The 22,927-nt window shown below is 36.1% G+C and overlaps 3 protein-coding genes across 4 annotated transcripts; 2 read left to right on the forward strand and 1 right to left on the reverse strand.

The window, feature by feature from the left end:
- Positions 1 to 278: 278 nt before the first annotated feature.
- On the reverse strand, positions 279 to 1,341 carry LOC121799244 (ethylene-responsive transcription factor ERF003-like). The gene is made up of 2 exons (XM_042198571.1): positions 1,136 to 1,341; positions 279 to 835 (listed from the first exon to the last, which is right to left on the reverse strand). Exons 1-2 carry the CDS (start codon positions 1,216 to 1,218, stop codon positions 442 to 444), a joined length of 477 nt encoding a protein of 158 aa, XP_042054505.1. The 5' UTR covers positions 1,219 to 1,341; the 3' UTR covers positions 279 to 441.
- Positions 1,342 to 5,388: 4,047 nt separating this feature from the next.
- On the forward strand, positions 5,389 to 11,113 carry LOC121797921 (nuclear pore complex protein NUP96-like). Its single transcript, XM_042196701.1, has 6 exons — positions 5,389 to 5,578; positions 5,960 to 8,591; positions 8,871 to 8,994; positions 9,275 to 9,423; positions 10,366 to 10,463; positions 10,654 to 11,113. Exons 2-6 carry the CDS (start codon positions 6,021 to 6,023, stop codon positions 10,847 to 10,849), a joined length of 3,138 nt encoding a protein of 1,045 aa, XP_042052635.1. The 5' UTR covers positions 5,389 to 5,578; positions 5,960 to 6,020; the 3' UTR covers positions 10,850 to 11,113.
- Positions 11,114 to 17,804: 6,691 nt separating this feature from the next.
- Positions 17,805 to 18,733, forward strand: LOC121800397. 2 transcript variants are annotated; one of them, XR_006050492.1, is made up of 2 exons: positions 17,805 to 17,869; positions 18,552 to 18,733. XR_006050492.1 is itself a non-coding variant. In XM_042199970.1 (2 exons), exons 1-2 carry the CDS (start codon positions 18,050 to 18,052, stop codon positions 18,570 to 18,572), a joined length of 357 nt encoding a protein of 118 aa, XP_042055904.1. In that variant the 5' UTR covers positions 17,992 to 18,049; the 3' UTR covers positions 18,573 to 18,733. The 2 variants fall into 2 exon arrangements, 1 of the variants encoding a protein (XP_042055904.1); XM_042199970.1 differs by lacking the exon at positions 17,805 to 17,869 and adding an exon at positions 17,992 to 18,385.
- Positions 18,734 to 22,927: the final 4,194 nt, after the last annotated feature.

Consider the following 22,927-nt stretch of genomic DNA (forward strand, 5'->3'; position numbering starts at 1 on the left):
TCGCTTTAATATAAATAGGAACTTACCGAAATAGAAAGATAATAATTTTTGTGAACGACTAAATCGGAAATTAAGTTTGTTGATTGTCATAAAATAAAAAATATAGTTAGTATTATTAAAAAATGAAAGAAATAAAATAATGTCAAACTCTGAACTTTGATGGCCGGTAAAGGAGTGTTGTGCTCTTATAGACTGCAGGGTGAGAGCACGGCGTGCTCAACAACCCGCAATGCCATGCTTCAGCCATCGAGCATGTCGGTAAGTGCTCAAGAGAGTGCTTAGACAAAATAATTTTATTGCTAACATTTTGGGGCACATCTAATTACATAGAGCCATGTCGGGTTGAACAACAAGTGACAGCCAAGAAATATGTGGAAGTAAATAACATAGTAGAAAAAAAAGTAAAAAAGAAAAACTAAAATTACAATTAATGTGACGCAATTAGCTGTCCATAACAGAGGATAACTCAATCGAGCTATAATCAAGCAGCTCTTGAATCATCTGCTCTATCTGATCATCTTCAACGGTCTTGATCATCATCTGCTGCCGTCCATTCTCATCCAAACAATTCTGCGCCGTCCGATTGTGGGGCTGCTGCTGATGTTGCTCTGTTTTGCTGCCAACCGCTTTGTTGCTAGACATCTTGAGTGACGTCATGTGGCACTTCTGCAGCTTCGCCATCAGCGTCGCCGACAGCAGCTTCGAGTACGGCTCGCTAGGGCCGTACTCGAAGTTCGTGCGGGCGCGCGACCCGCACATCATCCTGGCTGCGGCGTCGTACGCCCTCGCCGCGTCCTCTGCCGTCTCGAACGTGCCTAGCCATATTCGAGTCTTTCTGAAATAAATATTTTAGTTTTTTGCATGGTCAGTGACGTCATAAATGGAAGGATAAATATTTACCCGAAGTCAACAAAAAAAATTGGTTTAAATGACAATTATCCCTTCTGTATATTTATATTTAATAAATGAATGTAGCATGCATTTCTAACTCGGTCCACACTCAATAGTTCTGTTTTACATCATATTTGAGTTTTTCTTACTATTATTTTAATTTTGTATTAAAGCTCGTATCGTTTATAGAATTATTAGAAGTGGACTGACGTAGTGAGAAAAATGAGGAGAAATGAGAGCTTACAGCAATGGGTGGCGGATTTCGGAGACCCAAGATCCCCAGTGGCGCTGGCGGACGCCGCGGAAGCGCTGCTGCGGTCGAGCCATGGCTTTGTGGAGCAAGAGGTGGCTGGTGGAGTGTCGGGAGAGAGAGAGAGAGCAGCAGCAGAGGAGAAGGGGAGGCAGGGGAAGAGTGTGTAGGGTGTGGTGTGTTTTTGTAGGGAAACTTTGCGGCCTTCAGAGAGAGATAAATAGGGGAGTAGGGCCTACAAGACTTTCCACACTCTTCGATCTTCATCTTTCATTTTTCCAATGGAATATAGTTACACAATTATTCTGAATCTTTAATTTGTTTAAGGATACTTCTATGTTGTGGAAATCCCACGTCTTTCTCGGATATAGAGGATTCTAGTTACATAATATTTGCTATTGTGGTGTCTAGTAAAATCTGTTTTTTACATACCATATGTTGAATAGCACGAAATGATAAGTTGAATCACGTGAGATTTTAGGAAGTTACTTTAATATTTAATGTGTTTAAATAAAAAGTAAAATTACCGTTGAAGAGTCAATCTTTTGTATAAGTGTCAATTTCTTCGAAAATGACGACATGGGCCAATGTTAGGAGGCAAATTGGAGTGTGTAACATTGAATATACTCCATAATTAGGAAGATAGTTCATTTAGTAGGTGACATGCATATGACAATGATTTTCAATGAAGATTAGATGAAATGTATTTTTTCCTAACTAATTACATTAACAAGGGGGAATGGCCTTTCCATTTGTATATGGAACAAAAGAGTTAAATAAGTGAGATATTTAAGTGTGAATAGGAAAAAGTGAAGACAATCCATATGTGATAGATCACATAAAAAATGCTAAACATAGGAAAGGGCTTGCCCATGTGCCCCTCTCTCTCTAGAATTCACAGAATGGTGGGTTTGTTGGGTTATGGCTGCTATTTTTGACCGTTATTTCGATGCTAGATTGCACAAAATCCAAGAGTGCGACAAAACATATTGATTCTTCGCCCACCCTTCATTCACTCCTAAGATTATGTCACCCTAACATGTTTCCTATATATATCTAATTCAAAATATTGAACTTCGTAGAGCATATGTATCTAGTCACATATGATCATAGATCCATAAAACATAATTCATGAGGTTGGACACAATTGAAGAAGAATGTCATTGGCCGGAAGGCTAAAGTGGTGCGACAACGTTGTCTACAATAATGGATGGCAGACGAAGAATGGAATCGAACCCTAATCCCGTAAGTTGTCACACCATGAGGTGTGTTGCATTTTCAAATGCTGAATTTAGTGGAGTTTTCTAGCAAATATGCATCTCTATGCATATTTGTTTTATAGTGGGTCGGGGGCGGTCGATCACCCGACCTCACCTGGTTCTGGGATTGGTCATATGCATCTCTTATTAATTTCCACTTGCCTTTATAGTGGGTGATTCTAGATTTTTGATGAGTGCGGAAGTGAAATATTTGTTTTAGTTAACATTATTTGGTCAACTCTTAAACATCATCCTCCATCCAATTTTATCTCATATAAGTAATTTCAATTTGGTATTATAAACATCAAACTTATAGATTAATTCCTCAAATATTATATGTTTCCAGCATGACCAGCAGATCTTGAACTGAAAATAATTTAAACGTACAATAATATATATACCATATATTGTGGTGTCATGTCATGTAGTATATGTGAAGTAAATACAATTAACTCTATTAATAGAACTAATCATCTACATACCGACATACGTATATGCGGTATATAAATATATATATCTTAACTGTAGGTATGTGACCCTCGAAGACTTAATTAGATTTAGATCGATTAACTAAATTATACTCCAAAAAAAAACTATTATATCTTGGTAAAGCATGACGTTGGAGCTTTGATATATCATCAAGTCTTGGAAACTTGAACAAGTACTGCGTGATTGAGGAAATTCATGTGTCACTTTGAGGAACCAATAACAAATGTTTCCTTCCTAAAATCATTAAAATGTTTTCTATTATTAGTATGTATCTGATTTATATCAAATTAAAATAGAAATATAGTAAATTATTGTGCTGCGTCTAAGGTATTGATCAGGATTGCAAGATAATGAAATAATCTAAAATTTGCTCATGAACTAAGGTGATGTTCGTGTAATAAATTTGATAAGATTGAATACTATGAATCTTGTTCTATCAAATAAATATGACCCTAAAATGAATCTCGGGGCCATGTTTTGTAAAAATGGTCTTCCCTTTAATAAAGTTCATTTCCTAGCCTTTTTTCTAAAATTATGTATTTCTTATAATTCTGTTTAAACTCGGTAAACCGGTTATTTTCACTAATTAACTGACCATACTTGCGAATGAATATAAGTTAATTTATTCTAAAATTTGCGCAGTTTGTTTTCAAAAAAGGGGCTAGCAATCTTGTTTCTTTAAGGTAGACCATGTAATTAATTGTTTTTCGTTCTATTAGAAATGATTGTTCATCAGTAAATACGTGACAAGATTCGTGCAAAATAATTTGCTCATTTATTTTTTCGTATTATAATTATTAAAGCACCAGAATACCCCACCACAAGGAAATTATTTGTTGCTACTTAATTATTAGTAAATGTTGTATTATACATTTATACTACGTTGCTCTCGATTATAGGAGTATAACATAATGCAAATAATAGCATATTCGTACTGCTAAAACAAATAAATTGACTGGTGTCATGTGATGTCCAATGTGTTGCTATAATTTTACAAGTATTTTTTAACAATTACTGACCCATGTCAAAAGGTTATACAGCTGAACTGACTCTTGTGAATACAATTGATTCCTTGTATGAATAAAAATCATGATTGATTTGTCTTTATTCTCATTGTGATTACAAATAATTGTTGCAAAATGATGATTGTTCTTAATAAAAGTTATACTAATATTTAAAGAAAACCCGAATAAAGATATATAGAACAGGATCAGACTGGATCCAACCAATTCAACCGTGCACACTGTGCGTGAGCTCGCACCGGAGCACGCACGGCTCAAGAAATTAAATGTATGCGACATAAAAAAGGTAAAAGGATGATTGCGCGTGCGAGGCAAATTACAAAGATAAGATGAATAAATAAATGTGTTCCCTTATTCCATATTTACTCAATTTGAAGAGGGCCTATTGATATCATTAGATCTTCAACATCTTTATTTTTGTTCGAACAGATGGAAATCCAATATTTTCCAAATCATTTACTGAACTTCACCATATAATAAACCGAATTGATATCCACTAAAATAATTTAAATTGCATTAATAATCTATTATAGGAATAATATATTTAATTATTTAATCTTTATTCCTTCTTTTACTATTTTTTATTTTTCGTTACGTATTTCTTCTATCTTCCTTATTTCACTATTCCTAAGCATGTACCCTTCCTCTATTCACAAGTAGGAGTCTATCTTTTTTCGATATAGATTAAGAAATATAAAAAAATATGAGTTGAAAAGTTGATAAAATATGAATATTATCTTAATGTATTAATTTTATAATAAATGTGAGTGCAATTAGTTATTCAATTGTGAGATATACTTATATTTATAACAAACATGAAATGAGACACATTTGGCGTATGAACTGAGATGACAAAAATGGGTTGTCTGATGGGAGTATCTGTTATTGGGGATTAAAAATTGAAGTTCTAATATTTTCATTCTTAAAAGGCCCAAGGCCCAAGGCCCATAAATCATCTGGTAGGTGGCCCAATATTTTGAAGGCGGTTAGAATTATTATAAATTATCAAATACTTCGCCCGCATAGGCTTAGCGCAACGGAGGGGCAGATCTTGCTGCAATGAGACTGAGTTTAAATTTCACAAAGGCTTTCCCCTTAATGGGCTACTGTGTACCTTGATTTAACCCCTCACATGATGTCCTCACAAGTGTGAGGCCTTGGAAGATGGGCTTCTCCCAGTCAGTAGGTTAAGGCCCCCTTAAAGGGCTACTGCGTACACTGATTTAACCCCTCACATGATGTCGGGCCTGAGTATTCGGCACAAGTGTGAGGGTTTGGGACATGAGCTTCTGACAACCAGTGAGTTAATGCCTCCTCCTTAACGGGCTACTGCATGCCCTGATTTAACCCCTTCATATGATGTCGGGCCGGAGTATAGGGGCCGCTAGGGAAATTGCCTTTTTTGCTGCAATTAACAAATACTTCAAAAGGAGAAAGAAATAAAGTCCAATCAAACTATATTTGTAAAGAGAGAAAGAAAAAGAAAAAAAATGGGGGTAAAAACGTTTTCCATGGAATCTGCAGGAGAAATTCACAACCTAAACCGCGCCTTTACTGTCAAAACCCAAAAACTAAAACCCTCTTTTCCCATTTCCCCTCCCGCCCAGTGAGAGTTGCTCACTGCTATTTTCCTGCACTTTGCTAAATCACAGCTCCAGTTCAAATCGGTAGGTCCTCTTCAATTTCAACTCTTAGATACAGCTCCGGTATTTTTTTCGGATTTTGCTTCTTTTCATTTTGTTATTGCTGGCAATGTGTGTTGTGAATATTTAAAAGCATGAATGCTATTGTTGGTGATCTAATTTTAGGGTTTTCCTGAAAAGGGCTCCGATTTCTTAATTGGGGTTTGTAGATTGACCTCTTGATTTGAATATGTTGTTGTGTGGTGAATTATTCTTGAATCGAAAGTTCGTATCAATAAATTTTCAAGTTGTTTCTGTCAATTGAACTTCTCTGTTTTATATTAGCTTGTGCGGAGTATAGGCGTGTCTTTACTATGTTGATCGTATGTCCATCTTGCTAACTTGACTAGTATGTGCTGTAACCAGTGGCTTGGAGCACAGTTTCAAGGATTGCAGCTCAGCTGCTGAAATTCTTTTGAGCTTAAATATGGAAGTTAATTTAGCTGTGCTAAAGCCTACTTCGATTCATGAGTCTCAGTACAAAAGAAGAAGAGTTTCTTTAAATGGTTCAGATACTTCTCTCTCCTGTCAGGTCTTACATGATGCTAAAAATTCATTACCAACCCTCCGTTGTTCTGATTACTACACAAAACCATGCTTAAGTGAGTTGGCTATTCGTGAGCTCTCAAACCCTGGTTATTGCAGTAGAGTTGAAGATTTTGTCATTGGAAGAATTGGTTATGGATGTGTTAAGTTTATCGGGGAAACAGATGTTAGACGCTTGGATTTGGACTCCATTGTCAAGTTCAGAAACTGCGAGATTGTTATATACGAAGATGACAGTTCTAAGCCGTTGGTTGGGCATGGTCTTAACAAGCCAGCTGAAGTAACTCTACTAGTTCAAACAAAGCCATTGAGTAATCTAAATGAGGCGCAGTTAGCAAAAATTGTGGAAAAATTGAAGTGCAAGACAGAAAGTCAAGGGGCACAATTCATTTCATTTAATCCCGATAACCGTGAATGGAAATTTTTGGTACAACATTTTAGCAGATTTGGCCTGGTTGATGAAGATGAAGATGAAGATGATGTTCCAATGGATGATGTGTCCCCTGGAGCTCAAGATCCTGAAGATATGAATGGTGATGAGGTATCAGATGATGAGGACAATGGTTCACCAGACATGAGTCTTCTTTCACATTCTCTTCCTGCTCATCTTGGTCTTGATCCTGTCAGAATGCAAGACATGAGGATGTTGTGGTTTCCTGCCAAGGAAGATGAGGTAGAGGCTCTTACTAGCAGGCATCCATATGAAAATCCACCTATTGCTAAAGATTCCTCAAGATCTCCTTTGCATCATTCATCGAGGAAGACAGTTCACAATTCAAATACCCCTTCCTTTCGCAAGACTCCATTAGCTTTAAAAGAGTTTAACCCTGGTGGTTTTAGCTCTACTTCCTCTGGAGCCATTTTATTGTCCCAACAAAATAAAGGTTTGCATCTAACCACGAGAAAATCTGAAGGCTTCGAGCTGGAGCTTACAAAGAAAACACCAGTAACTGGCAGTCATTCTTGTAATATAGTTGATGCAGCACTATTTATGGGAAGATCCTTTCGAGTAGGTTGGGGCCCAAATGGCATACTTGTGCATTCTGGTATGCCTGTTGGTAGTGAAAATTCCCGAGCTGTATTATCCTCTGTGATAAATATTGAAAAGGTTGCACTTGACAAAGTGACAAGAGATGACAGCAACAGAGTTAAGGAGGAACTTACTGACTTTTGTTTCAGCTCCCCCCTCAATATTCACAAGGATTTGAGTCGTGAAACAAAAAAAGTTGAACTAGGAACCTTTAGTCTCAAACTTCAAAAGCTCATTTGCGACCGCTTGACTCTTCCAGATATTTGTCGGAGTTATATAGACATAATTGAGAAGCAACTAGAGGTTCCAAGCTTATCATCTGATACTCGTGTCCTACTGATGCACCAAGTGTTGGTTTGGGAATTAATTAAAGTTCTCTTTTCAACAAGGAAAATGGGTGGGCAACTGAAGCTCATTGAAGAGGATGAGGAGGATATGATTCCAGATGTGAGGGAAAGTTATCCAGATGTTGACCAGGAAGCACTTCCACTTATTAGAAGAGCTGCTTTCAGCTATTGGCTGCAAGAGAGCGTTCACCACCGTGTACAAGAAGATATCAGTTCGCTATATGAGCTGAGTGGTCTAGAACACATATTTTTGCTTCTTTCTGGAAGACAGATGGATGCTGCTGTAGAGCTTGCTGCTTCTAGAGGGGATGTACGACTATCTTGTCTCTTAAGCCAGGCTGGTGGGTCCACAACCAATCGTGCTGATATTGCTCATCAGCTTGATCTTTGGAGAAAGAATGGACTGGATTTTAGTTTTATCGAGGATGATAGGGTGAGGCTTCTTGAATTGCTCGCTGGCAACATTCATAGGGCCTTACATGGTGTAAAAATTGACTGGAAAAGGTTCCTAGGACTGTTGATGTGGTATAAACTTCCACCCGACATTTCATTACCTGTTGTTTTTAACACTTACCAGAAGCTTCTGAATGAGGGAGATGCTCCATACCCTGTTCCAGTTTACATAGATGAAGGACCTATAGAAGATGTGAGCAAATGGATTTTGAATAACCGTTTTGACCTAGCTTATTATCTTATGCTTCTTCACGCCCGAGAAGAAAATGATTTTGGTGCTTTAAAGACCATGTTCAGTGCCTCCGCTTCATCATATGACCCTCTTGACTATCACATGATTTGGCATCAGCGTGCAGTTTTAGAGGCCATTGGCACTTTTAGTTCTAATGATCTACATGTCCTTGACATGGCATATGTTTCTCAGTTGCTCTGCCTTGGGCAATGTCATTGGGCCATCTATGTGGTACTTCATATGCCTCACCGTGAAGATTATCCTTATCTTCAAGCTACAGTTATCAGGGAAATCCTCTTTCAATATTGTGAAGTTTGGAGTACTAGTGACTCACAATGGAAATTCATTGAAAGTCTAGGCATTCCTTTAGCATGGTTGCATGAAGCTTTGGTGAGTTTTTTCCCTCCTTCAACCTGTTATTTTGCACATATTGATCATTCAAGTTTGGCCTTTGCCTTATCTCTCTATGATCCTGTTCTGGAATTTTTCTCTCACATTGTTTCTGGTACCTTATGAGACCATATGTCTCCATTGGATCATGGGTTCTGTAGGCTATGGGTAGTTAATTGTGAGAAAAACTGCAGTAGCTCTATATAGCTTCCCTTGATGTTAGCAACTCTGTGTTTCTTTCTTTCTCACTGCTCATATCCTCCACTTCTTTTCATACAGGCAATATTTCACAGTTACACTGGGGACCTTCCAAAGGCTCTAGGTCACTATCTTGCATGTGCAAACTGGCAGAAAGCACACTCTATTTTCTTAACTTCAGTTGCTCCGTCTTTGTTTTTGTCAGGTAAAGATTGTTTTTTTGGTGTATAATCTGATTGAATCCATTTAAGTTTGGTTTAATTAATATGTATGTTTCTGGTGAGACTCTCTTTCCGGGCTAGAGATCGCAGCTCTCTAGCATCCTGTTGTTTAACAAACAATGAAACAACTATCCTGACTCCTGAGCATTGATTTCGTCTATGGAATTCTTTTCTTTTGGATTTTTAGTTTGAAAATTTAACAAAGTGATTCTTCTGGTCTTCCTTTTGCCATAAGTAGTAGTAATTTTTATTTTTTTGATGCAGCAAAGCATGCAGAAATATGGGAGCTAGCAACATCCATGGAGGACTACAAGTCGGAGATTGAAGATTGGGACCTTGGGGGAGGAATTTATATTTCATTCTATATATTGAAGAATTCCATGCAGGAAGACAATAGCACCATGACTGAACTGGTAATGTCTATGTCTATGTCTATGTCTATGACTGCAGGGCTGCATGCATTGTTTAAAATTGGATTGACCTAGCTGGAATGATCAAATACTATGTTAGATATGGTTTGACGAGTTTTTACTCTACTTCTCATTTCATTTCTATCGATTTTGTTTACAGGAAGTTTAAAATGACATTTGATTATATTTAACTTTGTGTTAGAGTTGGACTTTATTTGGTTTATTACTTGTCTTTTTCTCCGAAATTCAAGATCTAGGTTATAGTAAGTGGCCAGTTAGTAGCTACATATCACTTTAGGTGATAAGAGATATAAACAGTTTTGGCTGCACTAGTTGAATGACTATTAAAAAGACTGGCTTGATCACTGGTCCAGTTATGGAATTGCGCAATAATTGTAATACTCAATACTTATTCTGCTTGATTAATCTGTCGTAATACTGATTGAGCTTGGAATGGATGTTCCTTAGTTCTGCTTTGTTCAAAGAGCACTTGCATTATTCAAAGAGTTGGTTGTCTTTCCTGCAATTTTTAGCTTCACTTTCCAAACATGCTCAAAGTGCTGATTTTTAGTACTTTTCGTGTGTAATATCAACAAACAGCGTGTAGAAGGTGACTAATAGGTGTTATGTGAAGTTTCTTGAAGTTATATATGAGCCACTGTTACGGTGTTTCCCGACTATGGCACTCCTTGATGAATAAAATGGATTTCTTATGCTTCTTAAACTATTGAAAGCAAGATTGAAAAATGGAAACGGGCTTTCTTTGTTCTGTTTTTCTATTTTCTTCGTCTTGTTCCTTATGTTTTTGTGGATCCCAATGAAAATGATATTTCTTTGTTTGAGAAACTGTATAGGTGACCAAAAGAATGATGGGTTACATATATCTATTCCGATATTCAGTAGACATTGTTTCTAACACAATCATATTGATGGATCATTTGGCAGGACACTCTTGAGAAGAAGAATGATGCATGTGCTGACTTTATTAGCCGTTTGAACAAGTCTCTGGCAGTTCGGGCAAATAAATTATCAGTTGAAGCAAGGTACTCATATCTATCCCATTGGACACCTTAGGCTAGTCCATGGCTTGGTCTTCTCAACTCTTCTGTTTATTTATTTCTACATATGAATTTCACTATTATAAGAAGCATATTATTAATGCCTTGCTGTATTTTCAAAATCTAGCATACATGTTTCCTAAGGCCTGGATTTTTCTATGGTTTTATCTTGCAGAGTCGTGTTCTCAAAGATGGCAGAAGAGATCTCCAGTCTGCTTCTTTCTGATAGCGGCGAGGGTTCGACAGGCGAGGATCAGCTGATCTGCTTCGAAACTGTTTTTAGGGCACCCATGCCGGAAGACCTCCGCTCATATCATTTACAGGATGCTGTTTCACTTTTCACTTGTCATCTTTCTGAACTAGCACAATAATTTCCCCACTGGAAGCATTTCTTTCTGATTCAACTTCTGCAACTCGACGATTCTAAGCTCTTCAAGCCTCAGTGTATGTTCTTGCTTTTACTCGGGCATCTGGGCTGTTTCTTTGTTTTCCAGAATCCTTGATTAATAGCTTTGACATGACAATTGAAGTATCCTGTTTGTAGATTAGCCTCTTCAGTTTTATATTTTTTTGAACTTTTCTGTAATACTCCTTCCTTTTTGTTGAAATTACTGAAAACTTCAAATTTTAAATTATATAGTGGTGTAATAAACCGATTATGTGTTATGTGCCTTTCTTGGAAATGAAAGGAACCCATTTTTCATTGTAAAAAGAAAAAAGTTGTTGCTTTTGAATAGGTTATAGCAAAAGAGGAATGATGGACAACGTTACAGCTGCAAGAAAGGTAAAAGGTGACTTTATAAATTTCCCCTTTATCAATGAGTACCATTTCGTTTTTTATGGACTGTTTCGTAATAATAAAACTTTTTCTTTTAATCTTTTCCTTTTGTGAATAGAGGTGGAAGTCATTAGTAAATCATATTGACAAAACTTTAATCACGTATAAAGTATCATAACTTATTAGAATATCACATAAGAAGTTGCTGACATAAATGTGACAGAATTCATATGTCAGCAAATTTAGGGATTGTCAAAAATGCCCTTCAAGCCATTTGAGCATTTTCATCCGAAAAGTGGCTAAAAAACATGATTCGTGATTATGTTTAACGTTAGGTTCATCTGACGATATTTTTTTTTGTTTGGGACCTGCAGTGTCTCCAACCGAAAACTTAGGGACTTTTGATGTAGTTCACTCTTTAAACAAATAGAAGGATTGTCATTTGGGAAAATTAATAATTTAGCCGCACTTCACGGGATTAATACAGACTAGCTAGAAATAGGAACAAAATTTCATTTTCTATACTATTTGCGCTCTCCGTCTCTTTAAATACTCCCTCCGTCCCAAGAAAGATGACCTCTTCCTTGGGTGGTATGAGATTTTATACATCTTTATTTTGTGTGTTAAGTGGAGAGAGTAAAGTAAGAGAGATGAAATAAAGTAGAGATAAAAGAGATTCTTTTTTTAGTAGCGGATCATCTTGATTGAGACAAACTAAAAAGAAAAGTGAGTCATCTTCAGTGGGATGGAGAGAGTAAAAACTTGGTAAAGTAATAGAGAGAGATAAAACTAATATATTAGTGAAAAATGAGTCACACTTCAATAGAAAGATTTTTTTTTAAAATTGAAAATTTCTATTTTCAGGGGACGGACCAAAAAGGAAATTGTTTTTAAGAACAAAGAGAGTATATAGTATATAAATCTATTTTATTATAATTAGATGGGGGAATTTCCTTTATTTATGAGTTTTGGTGTTTTGGCATATTTTATTACAGTACTGTATTTAATTTTGTTGAGGAATTGAAATGATTGAACCTCCTCCTTCTTCTTCTTCAGCTCAGAGAGCTTCTGGGCCGGCGAAGACGACGATGAGGAAGAATTCGAATTGGAGGAGGAATTAGAGAGAACCTATTCGACCGGCTTCTTCTTCTTCTTCGACAAGCGTGGTTGCAAAAATGGTTGCAATTCATGGAGATGAGATTGTAAGCATTGCCTTTGTATTTGGAAGAGAAATCATCCTCAATCACTGATCTCACCTTCCCATGACTCATCTTAGTGTAACCTATCAAAATAGATTTCCTAAATGTGAAGCCTTCACATCTCCTCCCTGTTGTTGGATATTCATGAGCTCTCCACTCCACTCCATCAACTGCCACACTTTTATTTCATATCTCTTAATTAACTAAATTGATGCTAATAAATGAACTGACCTTGAACACCAGAATGGTAGACCCCAAGTCCAAGCCAATAGCCATAGCCATAGCCATAGCCATAGCCATTCATTGAGGTCAGATCATACACATTTAGATTCACAGCCACCGATCCACTCCTACTTTTCACTGAACTTTTCCGGCATAACATTGCCACAGACAGACAGAGATGATGGAATTAATTCAAATTTGAAAGAGTTGATAATCAAGAAAGAAAGAAAGAAAGAAAGAGAGATAATCAATTTTTATATTTAAATGCGTGGGGGAAAGTCATGAGGTGTACCGGCTGCTAGTCTTGTTTTTCGATTTTATATCATCCTAGTCATTTTTTATATTTAATCCTTTATTAACAATTTCATTAATAATTTTTAATTTATATATTTATCAATTTTATATTAAAACTTGTGTTATTCATTATTGAGATTATTGGAGTATTTTATTTTGATTTTTTGGCAAAGAATGGGGAGAAGGGGATAACATTAAAAGCTCATGATGAGGTGAAGTGGGTTGGTTTATTGGAATAAGAGAATGCATTTTTTTAATATATGGTACAATTATAATGCTTCTTTTGTGCATAGCATAACTTTATGGTATAGTGTGTTGGAGCCTGTGATTCTGATGGGCCACTTTAATTATTAAGTTGATTAAAATAGTGTCTCATGGAATAATGATTTGTGATTAGGTTGAAAAAGAGGGATGAATATTGCTAGGGTGCATTGTTATTTGGTGGACCTAATCTCTCTATTTATCTTAACTTTCATATTTTCAAAATTACCAACCTAAGAGCATCCACAACGGTGGCGTCCGTCGCCACCGCCGTCCGCCGCTGGCACGGACGCTACCCGCCGTCGCTGCGCTCGCACCGCTGGCACGGCGCTGCTCGAATCCACAACGGTGGCGTCCGTCGCCACCGCCGTCCGCCGCTGGCACGGACGCTACCCGCCGTCGCTGCGCTCGCACCGCTGGCACGGCGCTGCTCGATGCATCGAGCAGCGCCGTGCCAGCGAGCAGCTGACGTGGCGCGCTGGGATTCGTCAACGGCATAGCCGTTGTGTTTAAATTTTTTTTAATTAAAAAATCGGTTTTTAATTAAAAAAAACCGATAAAAATAAAAAAAAAATTCACTTCCCAAAAAAAATATATCTGTTTATAACCGTTTTTTTTCCACTTTTTATTTTTTTTTCATTTTTTACCCCAAAAATACACACTTTCATCAATAAATACCCCTAATTTCACTCCCAAAAATTCACATCAAACTACACAATTCTCATCTTCATTCTCTCATATCCATTTTCATCTTCAATCTCTCATATCCATTTTCATCTTCATTCTCTCATACACTACAAATCACTATGTCCGGCCAAGACGATAATCCTACGGGCTCCCACGGTTGGAACCCCGAATGGTTCGGTTCACAACCGTTTCCTAGTCCGGAAACGGACTATTCGGCCCCTCCTCTCACCCAAGATTTGCCAATAATCATGTAATTTTTAATTTTTAGGAGTTTAATTATGTAATTTTTAATTTTTAGTTTTTTAATTATGTAATTTTAATTTTTATGATTTTAATTATGTAATTTTTAATTTTTAGGATTTTAATTATGTCTTTTTTATTTTATTTGTAATATTTATTGTGTTTTTAATGAATTTTAGTATTATGGAAATGTTTTTGTGTAATTGAATTTTAAATTAATTGTGTTCGTCCTTGCGGAAGAGCACAGCTGTGGGTGTTGTGCTCTTGCCAGAGAGCATGCAGAAAAAGTGGGGTCGGGCCCACAACCGTGCCGCTGGCAAGAGCACGGTTGTGGATGCTCTAAGTTATCTAACAATAAATTTAATAAATTACTACTATATAAGCACATGCCATAGTTTTCTTAATTATCTATTTCATATTAATCATAATTATTTGTTTTGGTTTTAAAGGAAAGAGTAACTATCGCTATTTTCTTCAAAAGAAAAAAATTAGTATTACTCAAACTTAGAAAAAAAGGATGTTCTAGACATATTTAGTGTTCCAAAATTTTATTTTATTAGTGACCTTAAATTGGGCCTGATCAGGCCGGTCTGGCCCAGGAGAATTTATGTAGTGGGCCTCAACCGAGAAGTTATTATAATAAAAAAAATAAAAAATTCATTGAACTATAACAAATTTTTAACATGCAAATAATTTACATTTTCTAATAAACTTAATTCGTAATTAAGCATCATTCTAATATTATTAGTATTTTTATTTTATTTTGATATTTTAAAATTATTTTTCATGTTATAAATTTTGTAAATTAATCGATTTATTTTAAAATAACACGAACTTTCATTTTTAAATTCATGCTACGTACTAAGTTAACCTATAATATCTGGATAGGTAACAATTTTGATAAGAAGCTAAATAATATAGTAGTTACATAGACAAATTAAGCATATATTATAACAAAGAAATAGTATAAATTTGAAGTGCATAAGAAACCTTATATTTTTTAAAAAAAATACTTGCAAGTTTACAGGGTAGATTTAGTATAGCTAAAGGTCAGTACCAGGATATCGAACACAAGGAATAAGATTGCAATTGACTATCATATACTATTTAAAGACACATATGTTTTTTTTGGTTTGATTTTATTAAACTAGACTGAAAAATAAATAAACAAATAAAAAGAAAGCATATAAACAATGATACAAAGTCGGCATAGGAATGTAGAATATTAGGATTCAAAACACAATCGACTTTCTTGAATTACAGTCTCTAGAGTTATTAAGTCGGTCACTTAATTGGATTAAACCCTCTCCCGAGGTGAGAAATCCGTAGATTAGGTGTTGAAATCAAAGTCCCCTTTAAATCTCTAACATCGAACCCCTAAAAGATCGTTAAGACCAATGACCTCACGTGAAACCTCAACTCTCCCGAGTTCTATTGAATTAAAGTGTGAATTATCCATTTTTCAAGTCAACTATTTCGTCTCCCGAGTACTCTAATCAACTCTAACATGTATTCAAGAGGTAGCTAATCAATTGAATATAGAAAGCGCAAGGATAAATCAAATAACTACAAGAGCTAACAAGGAAAATCAATCGAATATCTTCACCAAAAATTCCACAATTGATGTTTAACTCATAGACAAGTAAAAACTACAAATAAAGTACGAGACATGAAAGAAATTGATAAAACCCAAGGCTGAATCTTCAATCTTCAGTCTTCTCTTGCCTGGATCTGCAGAACTCCGCTCCAATGGAAGATGGATGAATTTAAGGGTGGAATATGGAATGGAAGAAGTGTAGAGAGGGAGAAGGATTGGAGGTTCTGAGATAAAGATTATGAATTAGGTTTAGAGGTATTTATAGGCTGGAAAAAGGTTTATTTTTGATAAATTTCGTGCCCTACAAGAAATAGGAGAGATTTGGCTTCAAAATATAATAATTTCTTTTCTTCCGTGAATTTCCGCATAAATTCCCGCCAGCTTTGACTACACTGCGTAACGTTCGTAGAATTGTCATAACTTTCTCCACAGAACTTCGATTGAGACATGCAAGATATCCACGCGAAGCTCTTTCGAAGAAGAAGAGAATGAATGTAGTAAGCACTGACTGGACTTCAAAATCGCTGGCAGAATGGGCTCGAACAGAGGCTGCTGCACTTTGGCATTTTTTCACCTTTTTCTATCTTTTTCTATCATTTATCAACAAACACGTCAAAAATACAAAATGTATAACATATGCAATTTAAGAACATAATTTGCATGCTTGACATTTAAAACAAGTCAAATCTAGTCCTTAAAAACATGCAAAATCTGTGTTTGTCACCCTACAATATTATCAGGTTACTTGGCTCAACACAAGAGTTTAGGGTTGGATTGACATCCATGTATATATAATACCATCACAATTTTATTTATGTAACCTTCATCAATATTTATGTCTGAGGCCAAAAGTCTCAGTTTCGAGTCCTACATGTCGCGGCCTTTAAATTTATGTTCATTTAACCAAAAAAAAAACAAAGGTTACCAAGCTTCAAACTAAGTACTCACCACAAAAAAAAAAATGAGTAGAGACTCTAAATCAAAGATGATGATTAAGATTAAGTTTTTTGTGTTAGTGAATGAAGTCTTATTCTTAAATTTGAATTTGGTGAGAAATGTTATAGACCTATGGAACGAGAGTGTCAAGATGAAAGTTTGTGTGAGGAGGTTCGAAAAGAAGTTGGACCCACCCCACTGCTTAAGTACAACAATGGTTGATGAAGAATGGTTTTCGATTCAATAATGGGAATTTGGGCTAATTGTATTAAAATTTGACTTAGGCCAGCTTACTTTGGATGGCCCTGTTTTAAAGATTTAGGACAGAGTTAATTAATTAACGAGCCTGATTAATTAATTTCCGGACCAACTAATTAATTGCTTTCAGGATTGAATAATTTCCTGAATGGTTAATTCAATGTAATTAGTTTTCTGGACTACGTAATTCTAATAATTAAATTCCCTTTTTAATAAAAAAAATAGATCGTGAGAGATTTCCTGGGAAAAAAATTAAAGAATAAAATGAACACCAAGTTATGCATGTATTTTAATTATAACACCGTCCTTTATTTGGAGTGATTAAGTTAATATCTTGTTATGTAATATCGTAACGGCTTGAATAAATTTATTGTATCTTTATTCTATTAAGACATCGTATTTAATGGGTTTTAACTAATGTATTGAATGCGTGATATTTATTTATGTAACCTTTATCAATGTACTATAAAGGTTACCAATATTTTCCATGTATCTGTACATAAAATAAAAATGAGCATTGACTGTTGTGATCAAATTCAGTATCATCTTCCAGGCAGGCATTTGTTTCAATATTGATATGATTAACGAATCTGCAAAATTGATCAAGAAGAAGTTCGGTTCAGGGCTCGGCGAATTTACTTACACTGCGTTCAGGGCCGGACCTGAGGGGGGGCAAGTGGAGCGGCCCCCCTGGGCCCCCAAATTTGCAGGGGCCCTCCCTAGCCTCAGGTGTATATATATATATATATATATATATATATATATATATATATATATATATATATATATATATATATATATATATATTATATTTAAACCCATATATCCTTTTCTACCTTTCTCTCTCTACAATTCGCTCCTCAACTAATTTTATGCTTTGGAATATCTCTCGCTCAAGAGTCATGTCGCCATGTCGTCGGTATGCAATTGAAATTCGATTTTTTCTTCATTCGATTCTCTTTTGATTTATTTGAGCTCGTTTGTGGAATTGTGGTCCTTTCCCCCGTTATTTGCACCAGCAAAACTCTTCTTTTTTGTTGTATTTTGATTTGTTTGATCGATCACCAACAATTACAGGAATGAAGGATTTGCTTCTAGTATGACCATTGCCAAAAGTATTGCATCTGAAATGGGTGTAGAGCCATCATTTTCAGTGAAGCGCAAGGCTCAAAGGAAGAAACATTTTGATGAAATTGACACCAATGAAGAAATTCTACAAGCTGAGAAGGCTTTTGAGGTCAATTACTTCTTGGTCGTGGTTGATATGGCAAACACCTCATTGAAAAGTAGATTTGAAGAACTACAAACATTCAAAAGTATATTTGGGTTTTTACTTAGCTCAACAACTTTGAAGTCACTAAATGATACTGAATTAGAAGATTGTTGCACCAAATTTGCGAAAACATTCTCTTCGCATGACACATCTGATGTGGAGGTAAATGATCTAATATCTGAGTTGAAGGTTTTGAAGCTAAGTGTGCCGGAAAGGCCAATGTCTTCTATGGACATTTTTGAGTATGTTAGAAAAATGGATTCTTATCCAAATATCTCAATTGCTTATCGCATATTATTTACTATGCCTGTGACTGTGGCATCGGCAGAAAGAAGCTTTTCAAAGTTGAAACTGTTGAAGAATTATTTAAGATCTACGATGTCTCAACAACGGCTGAACGGGCTTGCCACTTTATGTATTGAGAAGAAATTATTAGACGAGGTTGACAGCAACACCATCATCAACGACTTCGCATCAAGAAATGTTAGAAGAAATTTTTGAAGGTAATATGTAATAATTATTGGAAGTGAATTTCTTTTGATATGCTATTAGTTTTTTGCTGGATGAAACTTATTATAAAATGGAAGGAAAAAATATATAAATAGGGCCTCAACTTTTAGTCTCGCCCCGGGTCTTTGGAACCTCAGGACCGGCGCTGACTGCGTTGATGGTCTCTATGATTAGTTACTATTAATTTCTTTTCCATTGAATAACGGAATGATAATTACATTTTAGAGCATCTCCAGTGGGCAGACATCCCACTAGGACATCCACTAGGACATCCCAAAAACACCTCCTGCCACGTCACTAGGACTTCCCATCCCACTGCCACGTCACTAGGACATCCCCTCCTATGTCCGCCCTTCCCATCGCCCTTCCCACTAGGACATCCCGCAATAAAAAAAATCATACATTTACAAATAAAACAATTTACATTTACGGAAATAAAATTTGACGTCAACCCCTCCGAGTCCAAACCTCATACATTATTCAAAAAAATTACGGGAAAAATTAACAACTTCATCGGAAAAATTAACAACTTCATCGGAAAAAACATATATGATTCGAAAAAAAAAATTGCATACTAATAAAAAAAACTTCATACATTATCACGTCAACCCCTCCGAGTCCAAACCTCTTCGATGATATCCTGCTGAAGTCGAACATGGGCATCTGTTTGCCGCATGTCGGAAAATGCACGCAGCCGCGCGACCTCTCCATGAGGTACCCCCATATTCACATTCGCGGTGGCCACGCCGTGACTTGGACCTGCACCCGTATCATCTTCGTTGGTCCAAGTGGTGCGAATGAAATAAAATTCGACGAGCCGTATATATAGAGTTTAAAAAAAAAAAAAAAATTAAAAAACGGGACGTCCGACCGGACGCCACAATGGCGGACGTCCGCCCGCCCGTCGCGCCGACGTCCGAGGACACCCGACGTCCTCACGGGACGTCCGTATCCGACCCTAAACGCCACAATGGCGGACGTCCCAGTCGCCCGTCGCGACGTCCGACCGGACGTCCGCCATTGGAGATGCTCTTAGCCTACCCTTTATGTCATTGAAAAGTATGAACTCCTTTTATTATAGTCCGTCCCTTAAAAATATGAACATTCTAATTTTAGAAACTATTTTCTCTCTAATGAGGTGAGATTCATTCTTCATTAACAATACTTTAAAAACCTTTTTTATTTATTTTTCTCTTGCTTTACCAATTATGCATTAAAATCTGTGTCAAACTAAATGTTCATACTTTTTGGGAACGTGAGGAGTACAATGTTGTCTCAATAATTAATTATAGAAGCAGTATTGAATATTTCTTTTTCAGTTGGTTGTTGAACAAGAATCAATACACAAATATTCAGATTACCCTAAAAATATTATTAACCGCAAAAAACAATATTAAAATAACAGTTAAAATCGAACTTATAAGAGTTAGTTTGAGTAATATTTCCTAAACTATGTAGTTCAAATTATTCAAAACTTAAAGCTGATATAAAACTAGAAAAACTAAAATTATAATTAATTTACAATAAAGTTGAAACATGTAAAAATTGAAAACTCTAGCTTGACAAGAACTTATAAAAATGGAAATTTCTAGCTTGACAAGAACTAACAACAATTTTTGAAAGGTGCGAATACATGTAATTTTACTAAACTCGAGGTTATTCTAGAATTAGCCAAAATTATTATTTATACTTAAATGAAAAAAAGCATAAGAGGCCTAAAGTGGACTAAAAATGACCGAATCCATAGTTAGTTGAACTCACACGACCGGGTGGATGTTGAACCATAAATCACCCAGTCAGGTGGAACATTCTAGATGGTCGAAGGACCAGTTTTGCGCCAGTTGCTACCAGGTAGCGCCACTGAGAGCATCAATTGATAAAGGTCGAACCCCTTATCAAGTCGAAAGATAGAAGAAAGTCACGAGGAAACCAAGCCTCGTCGATCAAGAAATATAAAGATATTGTAAATCAATAGTATACTAAATCATAGGAATATTATGTAGATATGCTCCGATTAGGGTTAGCAACGATGGTTGTGATCAACTCTTCTTTAAAACTGAAAGGTTTTATTTGGGTGGAACTGTGATTGATGAAGCTGTGAATCGCTGCAAATTTGCCCGACAAAAAATTGAGGGTAGGAATGAGAAAATTTACAATAATTGCATATATACCTTGATGAAAAGTCGTCACCAAATATTGTCACATTAATTCCTTTCTTCTTTAAAAATGGATTTAAATGTTAATTACAACAGTTTAGCCACACCATATATTTATTCCCTAGCTATATTATTCCCAATATAACTTATTATTTATATAAAGTATTAATACTTTTTTAACATTTCTGTCTTGAGCTTGAGAGTGTTAAATAAATCCAAGTTGAAGTGATACTTATATATATTACAAATTTGTTTATACGAATATAAAATTATTAAGAGACAATTGTTAAACAAAGTAAATTAATAAAAATATTTGTTTGCTTAGATTTTGTGGCGAAATGGGTGGAGTCATATTTTGGGGTGGGAAAGTTTGTGTTTTTAATTTTGATAAAAAAATGAAATAGAAAATATTAGAATGGTAAAAATAAGAGGGAAAATCGGGTTTATGGGGGAGTTTACACTAAATATTACGTAAATGTACCCATTTTGTTATCTATTCCACAAATGGGAAAAACGCCAACCACATTGGCGTTTTTATTAGTAAATACGCCAACGTCATTGGCGTGTTTTAAGGTAAATACGCCAACGATGATGGCGTTTTATACTTGTGCCGTATTTTGGGTGTATGCTCTCGGATTGTAATTACGATTAAACACGCCAACTTGGTTGGCGTGTATAAATAAAAAAACGCATTTGTAAATGGCGTGTTTTCTTTGTTGAAACGCCGAACATATTGACGTTTTGTAAAAGACGCCAACCGGAGTGGCGTATTTACTTAATCATGAAAAACGCCATTCTGAGTGGCGTGTTTAATCAGACTGATATACCAGGCGTTCCTCCCCCAAATCGCGAAAACCTCACAACACACAGCCTTCGCGATTTCTCCAGCTGCGCGCCTTCTCTCCGTGATTTCGGCCTACATTCATCAATCGGTGCTATTCTCCCCCAAATTCATCTATTTTATTCGGTTAGTATGCTTACCTTTTACATAATTATAGTAATTGGTGGATAGCTAGGGTTTGTAATGGGTTGTGAATTGAGTAGAAATATTATGCATTTTGGATTGGTTGAATGATATTATTGTTGATTATTATGTTGGATTGTGTTGGGTTTAAGTTAATTTGTGTATAAATTTGATTATAAGCCTAAACCCTAGGGTTTTTATAGCTAAAAAATTGGGCAAATTGTTTTGATTTATGTGGGTTTTGGTTGATTAGTTTAGATTGTTAAATTTGTTTAGGTTAGGCAAAATTGAAATTGGTAGGTTGGGCGAATTGTTAATTGAAATTGTTAATTTTGTGTAGGTGAATTGGTTTATGATTTTGAATGTGCAATGTTGTGTAACTTGCTTATTTGATGTTGGTGTTCAATTTTGTGATATTGGATTAAATTGTATCTAATTATTGAAATGGTTTATGGTTGGTTATTGTTGAATTTGGTTTATGAAATTGGATTAAATGTTATGGTTGGTTATTGTTGAATTTGAATTATGTAGGTAAATTATGGCATCATCTTCAACCTCTCGTCGTCGGCTTGCATGTGGTCCTGCGGATCCATCTGTATTATATTTTCAGAGACAACACGTCTCTAACAACATATGGGCAGGAGTTCCATCCGAAGATGTACGCTGCCGACGATTTGAAGGAAAAATTTGGGATGTTCCCATCCAGCAACATGTCTTGACAATAGTGGACCAGATGGGGTTTGGGGGTATGTTAAGGTGTGGTAAACCAAAAGAAATTGACCACCATCTTATCACAGCTCTGATTGAACGTTGGAGGCCAGAGACTCACACGTTTCACTTTCCAGTCGGTGAAGCGACTGTGACACTGGAAGACGTGGAGGTCTTATGGGGCCTGAAAGTTGATGGAGAGGCTCTGACAACTTACATCCCCCCGACGGACGCGGGATATTGGACGGACAGGTGTATGGATTTTCTAGGATTCATACCGGAAGCATCCGAGTTGAAGGAAATGGCTTTTAAGCAGACGAGCTTATCGCGCCAATTGAGGATTGAGCTGTCTAATGACCACGAACA

This window comes from Salvia splendens, chromosome 4 (assembly GCF_004379255.2).
Source record: "Salvia splendens isolate huo1 chromosome 4, SspV2, whole genome shotgun sequence".
Classification (NCBI taxonomy): Eukaryota; Viridiplantae; Streptophyta; class Magnoliopsida; order Lamiales; family Lamiaceae; genus Salvia; species Salvia splendens.